Source organism: Theropithecus gelada, chromosome 10 (assembly GCF_003255815.1).
Source record: "Theropithecus gelada isolate Dixy chromosome 10, Tgel_1.0, whole genome shotgun sequence".
Taxonomy (NCBI): domain Eukaryota; kingdom Metazoa; phylum Chordata; class Mammalia; order Primates; family Cercopithecidae; genus Theropithecus; species Theropithecus gelada.
In genome coordinates, this window is record NC_037678.1 from 69,637,162 (window position 1) to 69,658,712 (window position 21,551).

A 21,551-nucleotide genomic window follows, 5' to 3' on the forward strand; every position below is an offset into this window, starting at 1 on the left:
ATGGCTGTACCCCTGTGGCCTGCTGCCCACCTCCTCTTCGACGTGGACGGCCTGCTTCTGGATACTGAATAACTCGGTTCAGTGGTGTTTCAAGACATATGTGATTGCTATGAAAAGGAATACATCTGGGATGAAGTCCCTGGTTATGGGTAAGAAGGCATTGGAGGTGGCACAGGTGGTCGTGGACGTCCTGCGGCTCCTGGTGTCCAAGGAGGAGCTGCTGGAAGAAAGGCAAGCCAGGCCGAGGGACGTGTTCCCCACCGTGGTGCTCATGCCAGGGGCTGAGAAACTCATCCTCCACCTGCGGAAACACAACATTCCCTTTGCCTTGGCCACCAACTCAGAGTCCGCATCCTTCGAGGTGAAGACAAGCAGGCACAAGCAACTCTTCAGCCTGTTCCATCACATCGTGCTGGGAGACAATTCGAAGTGAAGAGCTGCAAGCCCGACCCTGCCATATTCCTGGCTTGTGCCAGGAGGTTCTCTCCACCTCCTCCTGTGGAGGAGTGCCTTGTCTTTGAAGATGCACGCAAACCTCCACTCTTGGCCCTGCCTCTGCACAGACCCTCCCGCCAGGTCACCTCATCCACAGGCCATTCATACACTGATACGTGCACTGGTTCAGGGCCACATGGTTACCTGCCCACACGCCAACACAGAAACACTTGTGCACAGCTCTCTGACTCAAAAATCCACCCGTGACTAACATCTGTTGAGCACTTACTGTGTGCCAAGCACTGTGCTAAGCACCTTTTATGATTTCACTCATGTGATCCTCACAACTCTGCTGAGGTTGGTCTGAGATTGGTACTGTCATCGTTCTCATTTTACAGGTGAGGAAACGAAGGCTCAGATTGGTGATGTGACTTGCCCAGGACACGCAGCAAAGAGGAGGCAGAGGCAGGATTTGAACCCAGGCAAGCTGGCTTCACAGCCTGAATTCCAATCCCAGCTCTGCCTCCTGACTTGCCAGGTGGCCTAAGCCAGTCATTCCACCTCTCTGAGCCTCAATCTCATCAGTGCAATGGGGACAGTTCCCACCCCTGTCAACTGCTGTGAGGATTAAAGAAGGTGACACAGGGAAGGCTCCTGGGGTAACAGGTTCCAAGTGAATAGAGCCATCTTTAAGCTGCCAAGATTTTGCACATAGCTAAGGTAGGAAGAGCTTTGCCACTTGCTAAACTGTAAGACCTTGGACAAGGGAGTTGGCCTCTCTGTGCCTCAATTTCCTCACCTGTAAGGTGGGGATGACACTTGCCCTCCACCCATAGAGTTATTGTGTAGATTAAATGAGATGGTGTAAGTAAAGCCCTGGGCATGGCATTGAACAGGTACTCAGTATGTGCTCAAGAACTCCCCCAAGCTGTGACCAGCTGCCCTCCAGATCCCAAGCTGGTCTTAGACCCCAAAGCCCACCAAAGGGAAAGAATAGCCACACACAGATTTGTCACTTAAAAAAATAAAGAGATCGAAGCATCAGATATTTGTAAGAGCCTTTCTCCTGTTTATTGGCAAGGCTCCAGCCCGGACCTGATCCATTCACTCCTTGTCAAAGGAAGCAGCCACAATTGGTAGGGGGCCAGGCCCACCTGGCTCCAATCAGGGGGGCTCCTCCATGGGGTGCAGGCAGTTGGTGGTAAGCAGGCAGCTGGCAGGTAAGTCCTGCCATGGTCAGCCAAGCTTCAAGTCCAGCATCAGGGCATTCTGACAAAAGGCAAAGGGGTAGGCAGCAATGACCAGGGACCACCTAGGCCCAGGGATGGAATGGAACTGGGCCTCTTGCCAGGACATGGAAACCAGTGTGGCGTTTAAGCAAAGGTTGAAGTAGACTTCCCTTGTGACCCTGGGGAGGTCTCTTCACCTCTCTTACTCTCAATTTTCTCAACTGTTAAGTGAGGACAAGCACCCCCACCTCCCAGAGCAGAGAGATCAAATAAGAAAAATGTACATTTACCACTCCAAGCTCAAAGGCTGGCATGCAATGCAAAGCTAATATTTATTGAGTACTTACTATGTGCCTTTAGGTAAATTATCTCAATGAAGCATAATAACAGCTCTATGAGGACAATATCTGTATTATCATCTCCATTTTAAGCACCGGAAAATGGAGACACAGAGAGAGGTGAAGTAATTGGCCCAAGATGGCAGAACAACAAAGTAGCAGAGTCCAAGTATCCTTCTATGGAATCCCTGGTCAAGGAGGGTTCTAGGTTTTAAAGGGCAGGATTATACTGATGGCCACCTGCCCTCCCAGGCTCTACCCCTTCCAGTTTGAGAGAGGTAGCCTCTTGCTCATCACTCATTGGCTGACAGTGTTGATTGACATGACCTTCCCCAGCCCCTCCTCTCACCTCCACTACATCCAGCTCAGCCAGGTTGTAATTCATGGCCAGAAAGTCCGGGAGCGGGAGCCCCACTTGGAGCACATCTGAGAAACAGAGTAAGAGTCATATCAGTCTGACTGCTGTGCAGTTGATTAAAGAGTGGCAGCCTGGGATAGGGATAGTGGAAAATAGTGCAGTGATTGATTCATGATGCCTGCCAGCTGTACAGGCAAAGAGCTAATAAGCCTAATTTGCCATGTATTTACATCCCAGGTCAAGAGGTAGGGTTATGATATGGGGCCGCGTCAGAGCCCAAATTGTGGGAGAGACATTTGTCTTCAGACAGGTGACATTAAGGCTATATTCACTTCAAAGATTCAGCAATTATCTTCTACCCCCTTTTAGCTTCCCCCATCTGGATCCAGTGATAGGGCTTTGAGACCACCCAGGTGGCATCCCTTCTTGCTTAAAGTGCTTCTTGGCACCATGGTCCAAAGCCTTTTGGAGCCCTCACCATTGACAACTGGGATGTAGGCTTCTTCGAGATAGTCGGTGATGAAGCCAGTTAATTCCTTCTCCTGGAGAGAGGAAGAAAGAGAAAATATCCACATTCCATTCAGTCCAATAGCATTCAACAGATCTTTTCGGTCCTCTCTGGCTAGGCCTGGGGACCACAGAAGTGAATATTAGACACCAAATGGTTTGTCCAGCTGGCATCAAAACTGGGCCTGGCCTTGGCTCTGTTTGGACTGTAGACCCATGCCCATCACCTCTGCTTAGTACCTATGACATGTGGGGCTTTGGCCCATGGTGCAGGAACAGGAAACCTCAGGATACAAGAGGTGGCTTTGTGGACCCCACTCCTGATCCTATAGAAACTCAGTAGCTTTGATGAGTCACTCACTTACCACCTCTCTATAGCTGAGTTTCCCCATCTTTGAAAGTGAACTGTAATCACACCTGCTCCCAGGTGAGGGTTTCCATGAGGATTAAAAGAGGTTGGATAAAGCATACAATTGCAGAGTAAGTGATGGCGGTGTTGGCACCTACTGGCGTCAGGTTCTGTGTTGGGCCCTGAGGCTACAGAGACTAATAAAAATAACAGCTTGGCCAACCAAGGCCAACCCAGGCTGCCACTGTTCATGACAATGTTTTTAAAACCAATCCAGGGAGATGTCCAGATTCTATCCAGAAAAGGAAACAGGGATTCAGAGAGGCTAAGGGACTTTCCTGAGCTCACATGGCAAGTCAGGTGCGCCAGGCCTCACAGTGGCCTTGCTCTGTTCATCTGCCTCCATTTCAGGGCCTCAGCCCTGCAGTTCCAAGGGAGAATAGGCCCAGTCTTGTCCTCACGCTGGACCAGGCAAGAGCACTTGGGACACTTACATTGAAGTTGCCAATCGATGAGGACTTCCGGGACAAGCTCAGTAATCTGTGGGGGAGTGGGGAAGCAAGCCAGGTGGGGAGGGGAAAGAACCGTCAGAGCCAGTGGCCCTGGCCCTGGAGAAGGGGGTCCCAAGCACCCCAATGCCTCCCTGATGCAGGAGTTCCCTCTACAGTCTTCAGACCAGGTGCTCCTGAGTCTGCTTGCTTGCTGCCTGTGATGGGACACTCACCACCTTTCATTACAGCACATGATTTCTCAAAGCTCAAACCGGTAGACTGGTCCTGACTCTTCCCTCTGGGACCCCCATTTGTGTCTATTGCTCCTGCCCAAGGCCAGCTATGCAGAGGTTTACAGCCCAACTGGGCAGTCTCAGGTCCTTGCAGGACACAGAGCAGGAGCCCTTCCCCTGACCCCCTCCCCTGCACAATCTCCAGGAGGCACTAACATATGTTGACACCAGAACAGGCCATGTGATGACCATCTGGTGGCTCTGTCCTTCTGTTCTGTATTCCAGTAACACATCCTCCATTTTCCACTCTGATTCCAAGTCATTCAGATGGACTGAACCCAAAGTCCCTCGGGTGAGTCTATGACCCAGGCCTGGCCAATCAGAGCATATTCCATCTCTCAGTCAAGTGACTGGCTTAGAGTTGGTCATGTGACCCAAACTACATCCAAGCCTTGGTAATTTTGTCAGAACCACTGGACAAGAGGCTTCGCTTGCCAGGGTCACTCTGCCACCCTGAGGGGAGAAGTGCTTGAGAATTTAGCCAACAGAGTGGGTAGCAAAGTCAAGAGGAAGAGGGAGATAGATTATCGAGGAGTTTGTTTGTGTGCCTGGATCCAACCACACCTGAAGGCAGACCTACCCCTAAGGTTAGGCCAGGCACGGTGGCTCATGCCTGTAATGCCAGTGCTTTGGGAGGCTGAGGTGGGCGGATCATGAGGTCAGGAGATCGAGACCATCCTGGCTAACATGGTGAAACCCTGTCTCTACTAAAAATACAAAAAATTAGCCGGGTGTGGCGACGGACGCTTGTAGTCCCAGCTACTCTGGAGGCTGAGGCAGGAGAATGGCGTGAACCGGGAGGTGGAGCTTGCAGTGAGCCGAGACTGCACCACTGCACTCCAGCCTGGACGACACAGCGAGACTCCGTCTCAAAAGAAAAAAAGAAAAAAGAAAGAACTACCCCTAAAGTTTTCAATTATATGAGCCAGGGATTCCCTTTGGGGCTTAAGCCAGTTAAAGTTGGAATTCTCTCTCTTGCAACTGAAAGAATCCCGACAGAATGAATCCTGAGGTGCTTCATTATTAAGGCAAGTACAAGAATTAATAGGGACTGAATGTTAAGCTAAGATGTTTGTAGTACCCTCCTCCCAAAGCATAAGAATAAAATAGGATAATGAATATAATGTATGCAGCCAGTGCCTCACATGTAGAGAGAGCTCCGTAAATAAATGTTAGCTGCTATTAGTATAAGGAAAGGCTTTGTGGAGGAGGTGGCATTTGAGCTGGACCCTGACTCTCAGGTGACATTGGAATGGTATGGGTAAAGGCTTATTGATGGAAAAGGGGGCGTGATGACCAGATTCACTGTAAAAGAGCCTAGGGGAAGAGTGAGGGTAGAGGTGAAAGAACTGAGAAGGGCCTTGAGTACCAGGCTAAGATTTGAGAAAAGATTATGCAGACAATGGGGAGCCATTGAGGGTTCTAGAGCAGGAAGAGTAACTAGAGCAGCCTCATAGTTGGGGGTGTGCTGGGTGGATCAGCCCGGTAGTGTGGGGTGTGCTGGAGCAGAAGGCCAAATGTGAAGGTAACAGGGATGCCAGCATGGGGCAGCAGGGTCCTACCTGTCCAAAGAGGTGGCCATCTGCAGCCGGTTCTCACGCACTGAGTACTGGACTTTCAGATTGAAGTGCTGACATGGTGGGGAGGAAGCAGGGAAAAGGCAGTGTGTTCCCCACCATCAGGGCTGGCAAAGCCAGAGATGATCACCCTCCCAGCACCACCACAACTGCCAAGACAAAGCAGGGGATCTTCTCTCTGTCCGTCCTCAGGAACTGAACCCAGCCATCTCCCCATAGCCCCAGCCCAGGCTTCTCATCCCTCCTTGTCCTGAGCCAGGGCAGCACCCCCCAAAATACCTGGCACCGTCAGTAGGTCCCTGCACACATCATACTATTGATCCGGGTCTTTGCACATGCTGGAAACTCTGCCTGGGGTGTCCTCTGTCCCCAGTTTCCCTGGTAAGACTCTTTGTCCCCAACCCTTCTCTGGCAAGCTCCTACTCAACCTTCAAAACATAGCTCAGCTATCACCTCCTCTTGGAAGCCCTTTGTGATTTCCCCAAATTGGATTTGGGATCTCCCTAGGCACCCATAGTCCCTTCAGTGCACCCTTCACTGCCTTTGTAGTTGCTGAAGAATGTTGCAGGGAGGAAAGAGAAAGGAAGGACTAAGCCACTGACCCTCCATTTGCTGGGCTTTCCAGCCATTCAAAGGTTCAATGGCAGAGTCAAGGATCAGACATAATCAAAACTAACCGAGAACCCTCTGATCCATGACTTGGCTATCAACTAAAAATCCCATCCTCCAGCCTTGAATATCCAAGCGGTTGGGAATAACCGGGGAAGGGAATGATTTCCCTCACCACTTCTAGGAGAAAGAGGGACATTGGAGCCTTGCCCCTCTGCCAAGCTGCGAACATCTCCAGGGTGCCGTGGAAGTGTAGCAGGCTCTTGCCTGTCTTCATTGTGACCTTGGGAGGCTTCTTTATCTTGATCTGGGTTGTCAAGGGCGTTGACTTGGGATAAGCTACAGACACCTACAGAAACCAGAACACTTCACTCAGGGCCAGTCCTTAGACTGGTGGCTTCAGTTGAAATAAGGGCTCCCTCAAGACATAGGTAATTTCTACCTTGGACACAGGAAGTACAACATGCAAAGGCCAGGATGTGTCTATCAGGAAATAAAAGAAACAAAATACACAATCTGGCTATTCTCTAATGGACATAGAAAGTACAATGCACAAAAGTAGAGCTGTTTTCTACGTTGGACTCAAAAAGTACTTTATGAAGAAGAAAAGATGTTTCAACGTTGGACAAGGAACATGTGGCATGAGAAGCTGTCTCCCAAGTCCCACTGGAGGACAGACTGGAGGACAATAGGGCAGGACAGGGTGCAGTGGTGATGGGGAGGTGGGGCACTCACTTCAGGAATGAAGCCAGCCAGTGTCTCGGTGGTTTGTGGGGGCAGCTCACCAATCTACAAAATAAAAGTCAAGGTTAGGGTTGCTGGAGTCCTCCCTGGCCCATCCTAACAAACATCTCCACTGACGTAATAAGGTGTACCCTTTGAGGCTCCCTTCATCACAATACTTACCACTCTGGGTTTAACTAAATATTGTGCTTTCTGGGTAGCCCAGATGATGACTTACACATTTCAGTGCTCATAACTCTTAGCACAAGGTTAAATGCTGAGAAAATGTTGTTGAATGAAAATGCAGGAAGATAGATGGGAGAGTGGTAGATGTGATGGGTAAAGGGGATGGGTAGATCTATTTGGAGATGAATAGACAGATGAATGGGGAAATGGATAAACAGATAAGTGGGTAAATGGGTGGGAGGATGATGAATGGATGGATGGGTAGGTGGAAATCTAGGGGAGAATACATGGATGGATGATGTGTGGATGGAAAGATGGGTGGTGGATGAATGAAAGGAATGGTGGATAGGAGGATAGGTGGATGGGAAGTTGGTGGAGTAGAATGATAAATGGATGAGAAAATAGATGAATGGACTGATGGGTGGGAGGATGGATGAGAAGGTACATAGATGAATGGTAAACAGATGGTTGGGAAGATGAATGGATAGATCAGTGGGGAAAGAATGGACAGGTGGGTGGATGGTTGGATAGATGGATGGCTGAATGAGTGGATGAGTAGGAGGATGGATAACGTAAAGTTGGGTGGATGTAGTGGTGTCTGGGTGGTAAAAGGCAGGTACATACATTCATTCATTCAACAGTATCAGACTTTGATACTGGTGGATGGATGGCCAAGATATTAGAGATGCAGGTTGATAAATGGTTGGTTGTACGGACAGATGGATATACAGATGAGTAGATGGTAGTTATATGGACAGAGGGATGGTGGGTAGTGAGATGAACTGCTGAGAGAAACTCAAATCAGTCCTGCATCTTCCAGTCCTAGTGTTGCCCACAAGGCCAGGATAATTTTCATAATAGAAAAACTAGGCAGGGACTGCATTGTAATGGACAGAGGCAGATGGGATGGGGAACTGGACAGCTCACCATTGTATCCTGGACGTTCACATGAAAGGACTTCTGCAGAAGGGCAAGCTCTGCGGAAAGGAGGGTGTCTGGGAGCAGCAGCTGCGACGAACCTTCAGCATGACCCTTGGGGAACACGAGGGCCTCCCCGGCATCAGCAAGCTTGATGGGTTTGCCGTTTTGCTGCTGCACCACAGGCTGTGGGGCAGCGGGAGAGCGACACTCAGCCTTGGCCAAGAGGGATGGTGGCCAGGAGTGTCTCAGTCTTCTGAGAAAATGGGGCTCCAGCCAAACCCAAAGTCAGCAAATCAATAAATGTTTTTAATAGAACCACAACAGGCTACAGTGGGCCAACCCTCCCAGTGTACAGGTGGGTAGACTGAGGCCTGGGAGGATAAGGGAGTCCGTCACTAAACCACTGGCACTTTCTCCTAGCACTGCTTTGGTAGCCTCAGTTGCTCTGAGTGGTTGGGGCCTTCATTTATTCAGAACATGATTTCTGCCTTGTTCTCAAAAGAAAGAGGCAGGCGGAAATGGACACGGAGCATGTAAGAACCCTGCTGGAGGAAGACTTCACAGGGAGGTGATGTCTTAGCATTTTACTTCGCATTCCTGGAAGATGCATCTCACCCCTTCACCTGGAGCTCTGGAGATCTGGGTGAGGGCCCAATTCTGACACCAACTCGCTGCAGAACCCTAGCCCAGTCCTACCCTCCCGCTAGGCCTCAGTGTTCCCATCTGTACAATGGCAGGGTACAACTGGGTGAGCCACTCACTAGGAAAAGCAAACAGCCTAGCGGGCAACATGAGTGTGAAGTCAGCAGGCTCAGAAGCCAGCTGGGGCACTGAAGGTTCACATGTAGAGCAGAAAGAGGGAGAGGCCCAGGGCCCACAAACACACTCATGGCATTGACCTCCAGGGCTTGAGGGGCCTCCCTCCCTCCACAGCCCTAGTCCAGCCACCTGTCCTGGCAGAAGCAGCACCCACTACCCAGACCAGTGAGCCTGAGACCCCAGGTGGCCCCTGTCACTTACACTGAAGTCCAGTTGGATGTAGCTGGCTGTGGTGGCCGGTGTGGATGTCAGGACATATCTGATGGTGCCCATCTGGCCCACGGGCATGGGGTCTGTGTGAAAAGGAGGTTCCACTAAAAGAGGCACCAACCCCAGGAAGAGCCCAGAGAAACTGGCACCAGCCAGCGGCTACCTACGCCTGTCCCTCCATGTGACTCAAGGCAAATTGCTTAGCACCTCTGGGCCTCTGTAACTTCATCTGTAGAATGGAGGCCATGGTGCCTGGCCTGGAAAATCACATCACTCAGCCAGCACAGAGCTTGAGAGTTCACCAAGGGCCGTCACTGCTTGGACCTTGCAACAGACTGGCATGGTCAGGATTATCAGCTCTATTTCACAGCTGAGCAAACTGAGGCTGAGAAGAGTGAAGTGACTTTTCCCAGTCCACACTGCTGGGGACATGAATGAGTTTTCTTCAGTCCCAGTCACGGAGGTTTCCTCTCTCCCACATTGGGACCCCAAAATGATGGAGGCAGTATATCCCCTCAGCAAAGGTGATTCAGGCATTACCACCAGCGGCATTACTATATAGGCATGAGGCTTGTGGATGAGCAGAGAAGGGCTGCTGTCTCTGGAGTCTTGTGGAGCTTGGGATGCAATATTGGATAGGGAGATGAGAGAAAAGGAACCCAGATTCCCTGAGGACTTCAGGCTTCCCACTGGGACAGTGGGGGGTTGAACATCATGACCTCAAGCCTCCTCTAGTCCCAAGACTGGGCTGGAAGCAGGCACTCGGATGGGGAATGGGACATCAAAGCCATCTATCCTGATGTCCTCAGGTAGGGGCAAGGTGTGAGCAGGGCTACACTCACCACTGAGGTTGGTCCACTTCCTGTTCACATACACCAGGACTGCATCGATGGCAGGACACATCTGGAAGCAGAGAAGGCACTAGGCTGAGAGGGTCCCTGCATGGAGAGCCTCCACACAGCTGAATGGTACTCCATGGGGCATCCCAAGAGCCCTGGTGGGATAGGGACTGGTGAGAAAACTGAGGTCCCAAGTCCCACAGAAAGTCAATGGCAGAGCCCGGACTAGAGTGCAGATCTGTTGACCAAATCAAAGTCTGCAAAAATTAGCAGGGACTCTTTCCCAGGGACTGGACATCAAAGCAGGGTTGGCAAGCTGTGCATGCAGGCTGTCATTTTCTCCTCCCCTGTTCATGGCAGACATCACTAGATGATTGTGGCACTTTCTTCCACTGAGCCAGCCACAGTCTCAGAACACTTCCCAGCCACTATCAGCCAATCAGGGTCAGCACCAAACATGAAATGCATTTGCCAGACCTTGCCTAGGCAGTCCCAGCAACGAGGGGTGGTGGCTTTCTCTGGGCCACTCACCAGCCCAGGGAGGACCTTGTGCAGTGTGCTGTCCAGGAACTTGTTGACCACCTTGGGCAGCATGCTAGATGGACACAGGCAACAAGGATAGGTGAGCAGGTGCATCAGGGCAGGAGTTTAGGCACAGGATATGAAGGGGCATGGTTAAGGAGGCTCCATGGCTCAGGAAGTGATATACTGGGGGGTATAGCAATATGGACCAGCCTTCCTCCCCAGCCACAGAGCCCCTCACTTGCTAGGCAGGTTGGTCTTCACGTTGACCAGGATGACCTCACAGCCCTCACTCTTGAACACAGGGAGGCCAGTCTCCTCATCCCGCAGAAGCTGGTTGGTGGCTGTGATGTTCAGGGCCACAATAATCTCCATGTTCCCTCCCATGAAGCTGGAGGACAGAGCAGGCAGGCACCATGGGCATCTCTGCCATGGTGTCCACTCTCCCTGCCTTCTCTTTGCTCACAATCTCAGCAGCTGAGAGGGGGAAAGGGTAGGAGACCACTCCTACAAGACAGAAAAGGGGCTGGGACCTGCCCCAGGTCACACAACCAGCTTTTCTCCCTCCCTGCTTGTTTCGGTGAACCCCTACACATCCTTTAAATTCTGCTTTGCTGTCATTGCCTCCCCAAAACGTTTTCTGACCATCCCCCACCACTGCTCAATGCTTCTTCTGCCCTAGACCAGTCACTCAGTCTGTGATTGTGCTTAGGTTTGGTTCCTGACAAAGGTAGGGACCAAGTCTACATCATCCCAGATTACAAAACTCAGATGGTACGCAGTAGGCACTCAATAAATGTGCATGTAAGGATGAGACAGGAAGGCTGTTCTCCTCCCCGCTGCCCCTCCCCTGCCACACTCACCTCTTGCCAGTGATGGTCATGCCTGTGGACACACATTGGAAGATGCCCACTCCAGGTACAAAGTTCAGTGTGATGACGGGCAGCTGGACATCCTTCACCTTCAAACTGGGAGGGACGGGCAGCCACACCAGTAAGATCTGAGCAGGCAAGACCCAGGACCTCCACCCACTTCTCCACCACTTTACTGGGAGGTCTTTCCATAACCCCAGCCCCCCATCCCATGTCACGGGGGTAAGCCTGCCTCATGGGGCCATTATGAAATGCAAACAAAAGGCTGGACAAGAGTCAATTTGTATATAGAAAGCACTCATTATATGGGAGGTGGGACACATGGCTGACTCTGTGTGACCTTGGGCTGTGTCATTTCCTTATGTGGGCCTCAATTTCCCCATCAACAAAATGGGAGGTTTGCTTAGATCAGGGTTTCTCAAAAGTGGCACTATCCACATTTTGGGCAGGATAATTCTTTGTCATGAGGCTGATTTGTTCATTATTGGATGTCTAATAGCATCTCTGACCTCAGCACACTAAATGCCAGTAGCATTCCCCCAGTCCCCACAACTTGTGACAACCAAAAATGTCTCTGGACATTGTCAAATGTCCTGTTGGAGGCAAAATCACCCCTGGTTGAGAACCACCAGTTGAGATCCAGGGTAACAAAATATGTAGCACACATACCCCAACTTGCCCATTCTGAGCTCTTGGCAGACATTGCTGGTTGATCACAGTCCTAGTTCCTGCTGAGTGCAGATAGTGCCTCAGAGCCCTCCCAAGTGCATCGTTTCAGGCAGCCTCTACTGATTAATCCCTCATGGCACTGGCAGAGGAACAATTTCCTTTTGTCATTAGATGATTGTTGACACCTTTCCAGCTCTACCATTTGAGGACGTTTTCATTTAATTTCATGTACATTCAGTGAGCTCATGTTGCATGCAGAGTTGAAATTTGACTTTCCAACCTCATTTCCTCCTCAAAATTACCCTGCTCACTACAGGGCAGAAATTTTCCCCAGTGAATGGCTGAGGAGGTCCAGGCACAGGCAGGAGCAGCAACCTACCCAAGGCCACACAGCAAGACAGCACAAGGCAGGGAAGAGACCCCACATCCCTCACCAGCTCCATCACCTGGCCTCCTGAGATCTTGGGCACAGCATTCCCCACCACCCTCTGCCCTAACCACCACCCTCCAGCTCCCCTCACCCCCAACTTACTTGGTGATGCCCTTGATAGGCTTCATCCCTGGCTGTTTCTTGCCTGCCTCAGCTGCCATCTTCTCCAGGATATGACTCTCATCCATGGCGCTCTGGACCTCTGGAGTGGAGACACTTAGTTGGAGAGATTATCCCTGAGCCAGTCTCTCAGGCATCCCAGGCCACTCACAGTCACTGTGCCCCACCCTGGGCTGGACAATGGCAGAGACCCAGAGATGAGTCCCACTGCGCCCCAGCCTCATGGGGGAAGATGGAGTCACCAGCAATGACAGTGACAAGCTGTAGGAGCCACACGAGCGTTTAGGCAGGAAGAGAAGAGCTGGGGAAGGCTTCCAGGAGGAAGCGACAGATCAGTTGGTCCTTGAAGGGGGAATAGTAATCTTCTGCAGGAAGCAAAGGGATAAAAGGTATCAGTCTGGGCAGAGGGCACAGCAAAGTGCAAAGGTGGTTGGGAAAGAAGATGGCACAGTGGGAGGAAGAGGACAGATTCAGCATGGCTGGAGGGTGAGGACAGACATGGCAGAGAAACTGGAGCAGTTTACAGGGGGCATGAAGTGAAGCTCTTGAACCCTAGGGTATTGATTTTGTCCTGTGGACCAGCCACTCCCAGGCCAAGGTGATTAGGGCACTCCTCCAGGGACTTGAATTTAGATTTTGGGCCTGAAGCAGAGAAATTCTGATTCCCCAAACCTAGAGGCCCCAACCCCAAGTAACACCCCACCAGAAACCCCTCCATTATGGCCACAAGCTAATTCCAGAGAGGGGGCAAACACTGAGTTGGTAGAACAGTCATTAGCCTTTTGTACCTGGATGGGACTCCCCTTCCGTTGTGCTAGTGGAGTGGCAGGTGGAGGTGGAAAATACATTTTACTAAAGTCTCCTCCAAGAGATTTTAATCTCACATTTTATTCTGTCCTGCTAGGGACAGACTGGTCACCCTATTTTACATTTCTTTACATTTCACCTTTACAGGTGAACAAACAGCAACACAGAGAGGCCAAGCAACTTGCCTGAGGTCACACAGCAAGTTGTTGCTGGGATTTGACCCTTGTCTGTCACTCCCACAGCCCACTTGTGGCTAAACACCCCTGCCATCAGGGCCAAGGAGAGACTCCAAGGGAGCAGGATTTCCAGCTCTGCCTCTAACTTGCAGAGGGAGCATGGGAAAATCATCGCATTTTCTCTGGTCCTTGGTTTCTCCCCTCTGTAAAGTGGGAGAATAATAATAACTCTTGCTTATAAGTTTACTTTGAGCTCACAGGATGCCCCAGGATGTGCAACCATGAGCAGCGACTACCTACCATCTACCCCAAGCACCGCCTCCCAGCCGCACGCCCGGGCCCACAATCTCACCGCGGTTCATGATGTCCATGCCCAACCGCAGCAGTGCCCCAGGGTCAGCTCGCGCGTGGGTCAGCAGGCTGCAGAGTGCCAGGCACAGGATCCGCAGCATGGCGCCACCTGTGCCGAGGGGCCTGAATTGGGTGCAGCCCACCAGACCAGACCCTGGCTCCCTAGGGGACCTCCTGTCTCTGAGCAGATTGAGCCCCCTGGATGTTTCTGGGGTCCAAGAGGCTTTGGACTCCAGCCAGTTCAGCAAACATAAGCACTGCCCTCTCCCAAGGGATTGAGGAACCCCCAGATTAAACACAGGGCCTCTGGAGCCACGCCCAGGTAGCTCATTTCCCTCTGTAAGCCTCAGTTTCCCCATGGGCATGATGTGTTCTGACCAGCCTGCAAGATGGGGTTAGAGGAAGGTTCAACTGCAGTTTTTCATGGGTTCAAGGGCAGCTCAATGCTGGAGCCACAGAGAGAATTCCAGACCTTCCCTGAGCCCCACACTATGTTGTAGGAGTGGGGAGTCCTGTGTTCCCACCTTGATCCTACAGCCAGTGCCCCACCCCGACCTCTTCGAGCTCAGCTCACTTCCATGTGGAACTCAGAAAGCTCAACTCTGAGCTCTGAAAGGCCCCTTGAGACATCGCCTCCCCGATAGAGAAACCGAGGCACAGACATTAGGTATCATGGCCAGTGAACAGTGAACTGAGTAAGGACCTCCCACCCCAGACCTTTTCAGGTTCCCAGGAAAGTCCTATCCCAACCTTGGGCCCATAGAAATCTCTCCCTCTTACTTATCAAGACCTGAAACTCTCCCAACCAGGGACCAAGCGTATATTTCAGTTTTGAGCTTTGGCTGAAAAGAATGAAGGCAGGGCCCCTGGGAGCAGGGCCTGTTTCCACCCAGAGAGGGGAGGTTCCGGCCAGACTCTCTTGCTCTCAGCGGGCTAAGTCACTGAGGGCTCCCCTAATGCACAAACTAAGATGGGCCCTTACTGTGGGCCTGCCTTCCCAGTCTGAGCCGATGCCTGCATTCATTCACTCATTCACTCATTCATTCATTCACTCATTCACTCATTCATTCATTCGGCTCACATCTATTGAGTGTCTTCTATGTGCCAAGCAGACCGGGCTTGTCTTTTTTGTCTCTGTGGCAGAGACAGCCCTGCTCCTCCTAAATCCTAAAGTCCGGCGGGGAATGAGAAGCAATAGCGTGGGATGTGGGATAAAGGGGTCAGGAACAGACTCTCTACGGAGGAGACATTTAGGCTGAGACCTGAGGGATGAAAAGGAACTTAAGTATCAAGAAGCGTTCAAGTCAATAGTCAATATTCACTACATGGAAGATATATCTGGGTTTAAAATGATCCACAGTAGCGCTTCTCGACCCCCGTGAATGCACAGGTGTGTGCCATGACATATGCTGATGTCCCTGCACACCCCATGTCAAATCTTTTTGAAAATCATCCCCAAAGGGGCTGTGAAATTCTGAGCCAGGCAACAGAGCTGGGAGGGGCTTGGTGAAGGTCTCCTCCAGCCCCAGTCCCATCTCACAGATGGGGTGACTGAGCCTCACCAGTCTCCCATCCCCAGGCCAGAACTGATGCCAGGCGTTATGTTCACTCGGCGCAGGGTTGTTTTTTTTTTTTTTTTTGCCCTCTCAGAATAATAAGTGGCTTCAGGTAACGTGGTCATGCAGGTGTCTCTGGGACAAATGGCTAATGCTAGGGTTTTGTTTCTGAATGCGCATGTCCTAAGCTGTCCCTCCCTTTTAGAATGCCTTCCCTCCATCCATCACCAGCTCAACCCTCAAGTCCTAATTTCAGCCCTTGCCTTATCTACCACAAAGCCTCCCTCAACCCCTTACTGCCCCTGTCCTCAAAAATCACAAATTAAACCTGACCGTGCAAATAATCCACCCTACCTGTGATGAGTGTTTCCTGCTACCCCCAACCACCCTCATCCTTTGCTCATGGTTTCTCCCACCAGAAGACCCTTCCTCCCTTTCTCTGCCTGGCACATACTCCTAGATGCCCTCCCACTCCTGGATGCCCAGCTCAGCTCTGAGCTCCTACAAAGCAGAGCCTGGGGTTCCCCTCCCTAGTCTCCCTTCAGCCTCAGATGGAGCCCAAGGGAGACCCATTTGATCTGCTGTCTCCTTGATCTTTCCGAACTCCTACAGCATCAGAAAATTGCAATGCCCAGTGGTCACCTGTAAGGTGGGGAGCACTGGTTGGAGGTGAGGACATAGATCCAAGCCCTGACCCTGCCATCCATTTGCTGTGTGACCTCAGGCAAGTCTCTTCCCCTCTCTGGGCCTCAGTTTTCTCATCTGTAAAATGACAAAGTTGGATAAGACACTCTCTGGGGAGAGTTCCACAGGTAGGGGACTGTCCTTACCTTGCTGAGCTCAGGGAAGTTCTGCAGATGACTGACCCCTTCCTCCTGACCCTGAGCTGAGGAAGCCCTTATATTCGGGAGCCTGACTGGCGGCTTGGAATAATTAAGGGCTTAATAAGGCCCAGATAATTATCTAGAGGCTTGAAGAACAGGAGCCCCATTGCTCACGTGACGTTTCAGTCTGTTCCAATGTAAATAGCATGGAAGACAAGAGTGGCTGGGAATCCCAGTGGCCGCATGAGAGCGGGTACCAGGGGCAGGATGTGGCTGCGCAAATGGCCATCAGTGCTCACACTGTTCCCTCTCCTAGACCCAGCACCTCCCACAAGTCTGGGCACACAGAGGGCATGCATTTGTTTCTTCAAGAAACATTTATTGAGCACCTACTGCGTGCCACGCCTGTGCAGGGCACTGGGTTTATCTCAGTGAGCAGGCAATTGGGCTTCCTGCCCTGAGAGAGTTTCTGGTGGCCAAAGGGGGAGACAGGCACTGTGCAAGTCAACAACCGCAAAGCCTATTGTTCCCAAGGGAGGCAAGGGTGATGAAAGCCACTAAACCAGAGAGATGGGACAGAGATGGAAGAACAAGGTGATCATCAGAACCCGGAGACCCGTGAGCAAGGGTTGTTGGAGCTGATGCCGGGGGGTGAGCAAAGACAGCTCTGCAAGACGGGAGCAAAGGTGTTTCAGACAGGGGCCAGCAAGTGCACAAGGCTTAGGAGATGCTGGCTGAGCCCACTGGGGTTTGTGTCCCCCAAGGTTCATTCACAGCGGGCACAAGGAGCTAATGGCCAAGTGAGGTGTCTTCAAAGGGACCCCCTGAAGATGCTATCATGCAGTACCAGGTCAGGGGGTGCTTTCTCTCAAGGTCCAAACCTGGGAGAAATGAATGCGGGGGTGACTTCAGAGGCACAGGGGAGCCAGCCACAGAGCTGGGACCAGGCGGCCTGGGGTTTTCAGCCTCTGTTCTGCCCATCATGAGCTTCTTGGGGAGGCTTGGCTCGGAGGCCCCTTGAGGGCTTTTGTGCTTGAGGAACAGTCCCCAGGAGGCTGCTGGGGGCCTGGGGTTTTCCTTTCCCACCCCACACGGACTCCACAGGTCCAGGAAGATGGAGGAAGCCACTGTGCTCGTGTGCACGTGGGGCCACTGAGGCGAGGGGAGTGAGGGCCTGCCTAAGGTCACAAGCCGCGGCTGAAGCCAGGCCGGGAAGGGTGAGAGCAGGACCCAGGGTGGCCAGACGGTCTCTACCCTGATCCAAGCCCTGAGCTGCAGGAGCCAGGTCCACAGATAGCATCGTCTTATCCCTGCTGACCCGCCTCCGACAGACAGACAGACAGGACTTACATCCTCTTACTACCCACAAATCCACCCCGGTGTGTCTTGACTGCAGTTTCCTGGCTCTCCCTGCCTCCCACCAGGGCCATCTGGGTATTAAGGAGCGTATTTGGGGTGGAGAGCAGAAAGGACATGGGGCGGGAGAAACAGGAGAAACCCCTTGAATGGGTTCAGGGACCTGACCCAGTCCCAGCCACTGCCCTTGCAAGCTGTGTGGCCTTGGGCAGCTCCCTCAACCTCTCTGGGCCACTTTTATTTAATCCTCTTTATGATGGATGAGGGAGTAGAACTCTCTGCTGCTGCCAATAACAGTAGGACCCATGTACTGTGCATCCCCCCTGTATCAGGCATCATGCTAAGTGTTTGTTTACACTCACCTACTTAATCCTCAGAACTACCCTATGAGGCGGGCGCTTCAGCAATTTTCTCCATTTTATAGTTAGAGAAACTAAGGCTCAGAGAGGTCAAGTCATTTGCTCAAGGTCATACAGCGAGTGAATGGCACAGCTGGGGGTTGAATGTGGATCCAAGGGCTCCAGAGCCCAGGCCAACACCTTCCAAGGCATACCCAACAGGGCTCCTCTCTTCTCCCGGGCCCCAGAATCGCCCTGCCTGGTTCCTTATAACACCCTCCCTGCCTCCAGCTCTAAATTCAGTCATGCTTCCAGCAGCAGCTGAGAATCCTTCCTCCAGGGAGCCTTCCCTAGCCTCCTTTCCTCCCTCTAACTCTCAGACATTGGAGACCGGGCCGGTCCTGAAGCTCAGTGTCATCTTTTCCCTTCCCCACTGACCCTCTCTGGGGACCCAACACAGGGGACTGACTCCAAGTCTAGCAGCCGTCACCTGCCTATGAGGATAGGGCTGTCCACATGGCCTGCCCAGGGCTTAGGGTTGAGGCAAGCCTGGGCCAGAGTTCCACCGTCTATGTGTGCAAACAGCTCACTCGCCACACATTTATTACGCACTTGTGTGCTGGGCTCTGGGAGGGGTCAGGGAGGTGTGGTGGAGAAGGAAGCCATGGACACCAATAACCATGGTGTGCAATCAAAGGGCATCAGAGTGATTGGGGAGGAGGGGTTTGGAGACTGAAACAAGGCAGGCAGGTCACCCCACACTGTGGCCAGGGGAGACTGCATCTGAGCTGCTGTGTGGGGGTAGCAGGCTCCAGTAAAGACATCCCATGTTGGGCAAAGAGCCTAGCAAGGAAATATGCAGGGTAGACATTCAGGGCGAAGAGTGGGCCATGCAAGTGGACAAGTGAGAGATTTGCAAAGGAACCTGAGCTGGGAAAACACAGACCTTTTCTCCTCTGCGCCATTGTGTCAGTTAGCAATTTATTACCGCCCCTCAGCTCTGAAAGCACCTTTCAGTGTATGTTCCATGATAAGCAATGGGACTCATTTAAGCATTTCTCCTTTACAGTGAGCATGATGTCAACCTTTCTTAGGAGAAGGCAGTGCACGAGGAAGAGGCTTCCTGCAATTTCCAGTGTGGGTTGTGGTTGGCTATGTGAGTGTGTGCAGGTGAAGCCTGTCCCAGCCATGGGTCCAGAACTCAATCCCTCTGCAAACTTGCAGCTTCAGCCTGGGGCCAGCCCTTCCAAACGGAAATCAGAGCTACTCCCCATACCCCCACCCATCTGGCCCAGCCCCTCTGAAGGCCTCCTGCCCATGCCAGTGCCCAGACTCCTCTGTAAGTAGCCCCATGTTACCTCTATCCAGTCACCTGTAGCCCAGAGAGCCACACCCTGAGCTGTTCCATGTGCAAGTCACACCCCAGTGCTCCCCTCTTTCATCCCCCCATGCTGCTTGCACACTGGTTCCCAAGGTCTTAGTTGCCTGTTGTTTGCCCAGAAACTCTAGGCCAGCTCAGGTCATCTCCAGCCTGGCCACACCAGCCAACATCTGTGCTATCCAGCAGGCTGAGCAATGTCTTCTCCAATGAGGCCTGAAGCCCTTCTGAGTTTGTCTTTCCTTGGGTACTCTCCCTCAGCCCTAGAGGACCATATAGAGTTTCCTTATGTCTTGCAGTGACTCTTTTATCATAGTTAATAACTCTACATGTTAAACTTCCCCCATTTGAGCTCCTGTGTGATTTCTATCCTCTAACTGGACTCAGACTGCTACACCCATTTGTCCCTCTCAGCAGCCAGAGCCCATCAGGCACCTAACTGAATGACCAAAAGGTGTCCCTTAGGATTAGGGCAACTCTCTTTGGACAGACCACCAGCTTCCTTCAGGGCAGGGAGCTTGACTCAGGCATTTTCATCCCCCCTTCTCCTAAAAGAATATGTATTATTGAAATAGGTATATCATGAGTACAAACAAAGCCTGGCTGGTTGGAAAAAATGACTGAATAAAAGGATGGATGGATGGATGGATGGATGGATGGATGGATGGATGGATGGACGGATAGATGGGTGATGAACAAATGGGTGAATGGTTATATGGTCTGATGGGTAGTGAGTGGATGGATGGATGGTTGGATGATGGACAAATGGATGGATGGTTACATAGATTGATGGGTGGGTGGATGGATGAACAAATGTATGGATGGTTATATGGATTGATGGATAGTGAGTAGGTGGATGCATAGATGGATGGATTGATGATAGACAAATGGAGGGATGGTTATATAGATTGATAGGTGGATGGATGGATGAATGGATGGATGAACAAATGGATGGATGGTTATATGGATTGATGAGTGGGTGGGTGGAAGGATAGATAGATAGATAGATAGATAGATAGATAGATAGATAGATCGATCACTGGACTGACATATTGAGCTCCTAATCTTTCCCTAGGTTATTAACTTTATAGACTATGGCTCTATCTTAAGATTTTTGTCTCTTTCATACTCCAGACCACTCTGAGTGCCTGGATCTCCCTTCCTCACTTCTAGAACTGAGCCTATTTTAACCCTCAATAAAAGTAGGATGAATGACTTAATTAACCAAATAACCAAATGAAATACAAGTCACATTGTCGTGAGCAAACTCATGGGGGTGGATTTTCCAACCTGCCCCTTGCCACTCTCTCAGTACCACCCCCAACCTGTTCTCCACCACCAAGCCTCCTGGCTTGGTCCAGTCCCTTCAATCTCTCACACTGGAAACTTTAGGAATGAACCTGAAACCTGAACCCTCACAGGAAGAGTGGCTAGGGTCACACTGTACCAAAGGCTTTGCCTACTGGTGGTAAAAATTGAGGCACCTTTTACTCCCCAAAGGAAACATAAACAGAACATAAATCCCATATATCTAGGCAGGAAGGAATCCTATCTCTGGCTAAGAGATTAACTTATCAGGGTTAAAAAATCACATGACTTTGACTTGCTGGCATTTACATCCCTTGGTGTTTCTTAGGTCATCTTGTCCTGTGTGATTCACTGGGTGTGAAGGGCATTCAGAGGGAAAAGGGGTTAGACATGTTCAGTGTGACCGGAAGGGCAGAGGCCTGGGAAGCAGATGTTGCCTCCTTAGGACAAAAATCTTGCTCGTAACTGGAGTAAACCAAAGACGGGGAAGCTGCCTAGAAGAGCAATGAACTCCCCATCACCTGAAGTTTGTGCTCAGGGACAAGGTGCAGCTCTGGGAGCCGGAGAATGGGAGAGGGACACAGACAGCTCATGTCTGGATTGAAGGAAGTTTGTGTCACCATCCAGCTCTCAGACACCATGCATTCCCCTCCTCAGTGGACCTTAGTCCCCACATCCATAAAATGGAACTCCAGTCTCTGCCTGCCTGATTCATGGGGCTCCTATGAGGTTCTAGTTACAAGATGGGGCAAGCCGCCAGGCAAGGGGCACTGTGCCCAAAGTGCCACCATGGTGCTCTAACTTCAGACTCATCCGTGTGGCTCTCCAGGGTCCTTTTTCAAAATAGGAGCTCCCCCAGACAAAGAGGTGATACAGTCAACAGAGATGTCATCAACAGAGATGTAATCGACAGAGATATGGTTATGTCTTCTTCTTCTCCCAGGCAGCGTTGGTGGCTCC

General features: G+C 51.3%; 1 protein-coding gene and 1 pseudogene across 1 annotated transcript; one reads left to right on the forward strand and one right to left on the reverse strand.

Moving 5' to 3' along the window:
• Positions 1-702, forward strand: LOC112632483 (annotated as a pseudogene).
• Positions 703-1,671: 969 nt separating this feature from the next.
• Positions 1,672-13,932, reverse strand: BPIFB6 (BPI fold containing family B member 6). The gene is made up of 15 exons (XM_025400333.1): positions 13,836-13,932; positions 12,480-12,579; positions 11,270-11,374; positions 10,648-10,797; positions 10,416-10,479; positions 9,888-9,948; positions 9,037-9,128; positions 8,023-8,199; positions 6,922-6,975; positions 6,362-6,535; positions 5,563-5,630; positions 3,711-3,756; positions 2,839-2,902; positions 2,352-2,428; positions 1,672-1,704 (listed from the first exon to the last, which is right to left on the reverse strand). Exons 1-15 carry the CDS (start codon positions 13,930-13,932, stop codon positions 1,672-1,674), a joined length of 1,362 nt encoding a protein of 453 aa, XP_025256118.1.
• Between the last annotated feature and the right edge of the window lie 7,619 nt (positions 13,933-21,551).